Here is a 3,878-nt window from a genome sequence, read left to right as displayed (position 1 = left end):
AAAGTAGAAAACGTTTTGGACGTTCTGCTAGAATGAAAGTAATGAAACTAGAGTAAAGTAGAAAACGTTTTTGACGTTCTTTTAGAATGGAAGTAATGAAACTAGAGTAAAGTAGAAAACGTTTTTGACGTTCTTTTAGAATGGAAGTAATGAAACTAGAGTAAATAGAAAACGTTCTTGACGTTCTGTTAGAGAGAAAGTAATGAAACTAAAGTAAAGTAGAAAACGTTCTTGACGTTCTTTTAGAATGGAAGTAATGAAACTAGAGTAAATAGAAAACGTTCTTGACGTTCTGTTAGAGAGGAAGTAATGAAACTAAAGTAAAGTAGAAAACGTTCTTGACGTTCTGTTAGAATGGAGGTTATGAAACTAGAGTAAGATGTGCAGAGAACTGTGTAGTATTTTAACGACATAAAGTTACTCTATCTTGAAGTAGGTTTTATACGTTATTGGTCCAGTAGTTGATAAGGCACAACTAATAACTAGTTTTCTGTATGCTGGTTCACTTAAATAGAGTCAAAACGTGTTGTATATACGGTCAAGTAATTAGCACATTCATACAGAAAGTCAGATATTACTATTGTTAAATAGTGGAATGGATATTTCGCTATAGTCAAATAATTGGTTTCATCAAGAAAGAGGGGTAATTATTGTAATTAAACACTAGTGTATACAACTAATAAACAATTAAAAAATAATCACATCATTTGTAAATTCGATTAATTATTTCCCTACAGGGTCAATGATTATTCTGTGTATTAATTTACTCATCATTTATTTTATTTTTCAAAATTGGTAATTTTTATCTGCACGCCCTCTGGAATTAGTTTTGTACTAGAGAAGTATTAATTTCTCCTGTAGTTTGGTAATATCTCACAAGTCGGCTAGGAGTTTAACATGTGGATTTACTGATAACAATGTCCTGTTTAACTTTGGTGTTTCTAGTTACTCTATTTGCACCTTAGAATGAACTATCTTTGCAATGTTTTCAATTAACAGCTTACACAGATAAAACATATTTAGAAAACACTGAATTATTTGGTGTGATGATTGTTAACTTGACTAGTCTTTTACAGTTTATTTTCTCTTGAATGATATAATTTGTAAATTCGAGATAATTATTCGATAATCATGAACCTTGTAAAACAATTTTAGATTTCGGGTTAAAACCCTGTATTAACTGTTTCTCAGTCTTGTAAAATAACTTTAGATTTCGGGTTTAAACCCTGAGAGTTTTCTTTTTTTAGGATTTTAGAATTTTTCGGATATTCTTGTTTGTTTTGAGGACGTTAAGCCTAATCAAGTGGATAGGCTCGCTTGATACTTGTAGAATGTTCCATCCTGTTAATTATGCATAATATGCGTTATTTTAAAATTGTTTTTAATCATTACTGCTGTAACGTTTTACAAGATGAAGTTGTATGTTTACTCTAAACTGTGGTGTGATTAGACGAATATTTTACTAACATACTGCGTGTCAAAAACAAACAAACAATGGAAAATCGTGAAAATATAACAAAAGTTTACACTGGTTGTGAGAACTGCATTGCGATGAGTGAAGATGGCGCCGTCTATGAACATGCTCCGTAGATTCGGGACTGTCTAGGGATAAACTCTTCATGCGAAGGGACAACTTCTTGTGCTGAGGGCTATGGGGAGCTGGGAAAAATCACAAGAATTCGATTATGTGGATTGCACTAAAAATAGATTTAGGTTCAACCCATATTAGTAGCTTTTTCTGCAAATGATCCAAAGTTCAACCAGATTTTAGTACTTTATTTAACAAGATCCATCCATATACACATCTTGAGAATAAAATATTCCGAACAAAATTTGACTTCAAGGTTTTGGTTGGTTTAAAAAACAAGAAGAACAAATAATTCTGAAGCAAAGCTTGGAAACTCTGAAATAAAGAAGCTAAATACAGCACTAAAAAAGTAAATTCAAATCAGGTATAATGGAAAACCTAAAAAAACTGTAAACATTTTAGACAGGTGTGAACTGAAACATATGTTATTACAACATGATAAGAACTATGATGACGTATCGTATTAGAACGTGGTGTGAAATATGATGTATAGCAAAATTGTCCAAACTTTTGCGGGCACGGAACACTTTTGAGCTCTAAAACTACCGATGGAAACCTTAAGAAACATTCTTATGTTAGAAATTTAAATCATAAAAAATTACTATCAGAAGAACTTGTTTTTCATTTTGAAGTTTCTTCTTTTAGCCACCGATTCATGGCTAAGTAGTATCAATACTTGAAATCACCGTAATTTTGTAATGTTACGAAATATTCACAAACTCAAGACTACCTTTTTATTTTCTTGAAACACTGCACTTGACTATCACTAGTGACTAACTTACAGCGAGCCATCAATCAGGTTCCGCCCATAAATAAAATAGCGAATGATAAAAGGAATACAGGGTGGTACGATTTATGGGCTGACGAGCTTTTAAGGCATATTTATACTTGGCCTGTTCCTTTACACTCGACTAAGCTTCACAAAATTTTCTCACGCAACCTCCAGATGTATCATACGGAACCCCAGTGTTACGCGGAACACAGTTTGGGAAACGCTTATTTATGATATTGCGGCATCATGTGAACTATGACGTATGGTATTACAACATGGGATGAACTATGATGTGTAGTATTACAGTATGATGTGAACTATAATGTATGATATTACAACATGGTGTGATCTATGATGTATACTATCACAGCACGATATAAACTATGGCTATGTTATTATAACACGATGTGGGCTATGACGTATGGTATTACAACGTGGCGTGAACTATGAAGAATAGTACTGCAACACGGTGTGAACTATGATGTATGGAATTACAACATGATGTGAACTATAACGTCAGGTATTACAACATGGTGTGAACTATGACGTATGTTATTACAACATGTGAACTAGGATTTATGATGAACCACTACGTATTTTTTTAAAACATGGTGAGAACTATGACGTCCAGTGTTACAACATGATACGAAATATTCTATAACTAGTGTTTTTAATTTTAGTGCACGAAAAAAAGAAATATGCATGGTTATTGTTGATGCTATTATTATTACTGTGATTGTTGTTGATGCTATGATTATCAATTGAATATTGTTGTTGATGCTATTATTATCAATGTGATTGTTGTTGATGCTATTGTTATCACTGTGATTGTTGTTGATGCTATTGTTATCACTGTGATTGTTGTTGATGCTATGATTATCAATTGAATATTGTTGTTGATGCTATTGTTATCACTGTGATTGTTGTTGATGCTATGATTATCAATTGAATATTGTTGTTGATGCTATTGTTATCACAGTGATTGTTGTTGATGCTATTGTTATCACTGTGATTGTTGTTGATGCTATGATTATCAATTGAATATTGTTGTTGATGCTATGATTATCAATTGAATATTGTTGTTGATGCTATTATTATCAGTTTGATTGTTGTTGATGCTATGATTATCAATTTGATATTGTTTTTGATGCTATAATTATCAGTTTGATTGTTGTTCATGCCACGATAACCAGTTTGGTTATTGTTGATGCCACGATAATCAGTTTGATTGTTGTTGATGCTATGATTATCAATTTGATATTGTTTTTGATGCTATAATTATCAGTTTGATTGTTGTTGATGCTAGGATTGTCAGTTTGATTGTTGTTGATGATATGATTATCAGGTTTATTGTTGTTGATGCTGTGATTATCAGTTTGATATTGTTGTTGGTGCTATTATTATCAATTTGATATTGTTTTTGATGCTATAATTATCAGTTTGATTGTTGTTGATGCTAGGATTGTCAGTTTGATTGTTGTTGATGATATGATTATCAGGTTTATTGTTGTTGATGCT

At 31.9% G+C, this 3,878-nt stretch overlaps 1 protein-coding gene across 1 annotated transcript in view; it reads right to left on the bottom strand.

The window, feature by feature from the left end:
- Window positions 1-3,878, bottom strand: part of LOC106473882 — a gene marked incomplete at its 5' end in the record, with an annotated part of 19,990 nt that overhangs the window by 10,586 nt on the left and 5,526 nt on the right. Inside the window, one exon of the mRNA XM_022402281.1 lies at window positions 1,528-1,659. Coding sequence (XP_022257989.1) covers window positions 1,528-1,659 — 132 coding nt within the window. The remainder of the gene's footprint in view (window positions 1-1,527; window positions 1,660-3,878) is intronic.

Source organism: Limulus polyphemus, unplaced genomic scaffold (genome assembly GCF_000517525.1).
Source record: "Limulus polyphemus unplaced genomic scaffold, Limulus_polyphemus-2.1.2 Scaffold6592, whole genome shotgun sequence".
NCBI classification, from domain to species: Eukaryota; Metazoa; Arthropoda; class Merostomata; order Xiphosura; family Limulidae; genus Limulus; species Limulus polyphemus.
The sequence above is the reverse complement of the archived record's forward strand: the minus strand, read 5'-3'. Positions and strand labels throughout refer to the sequence as shown.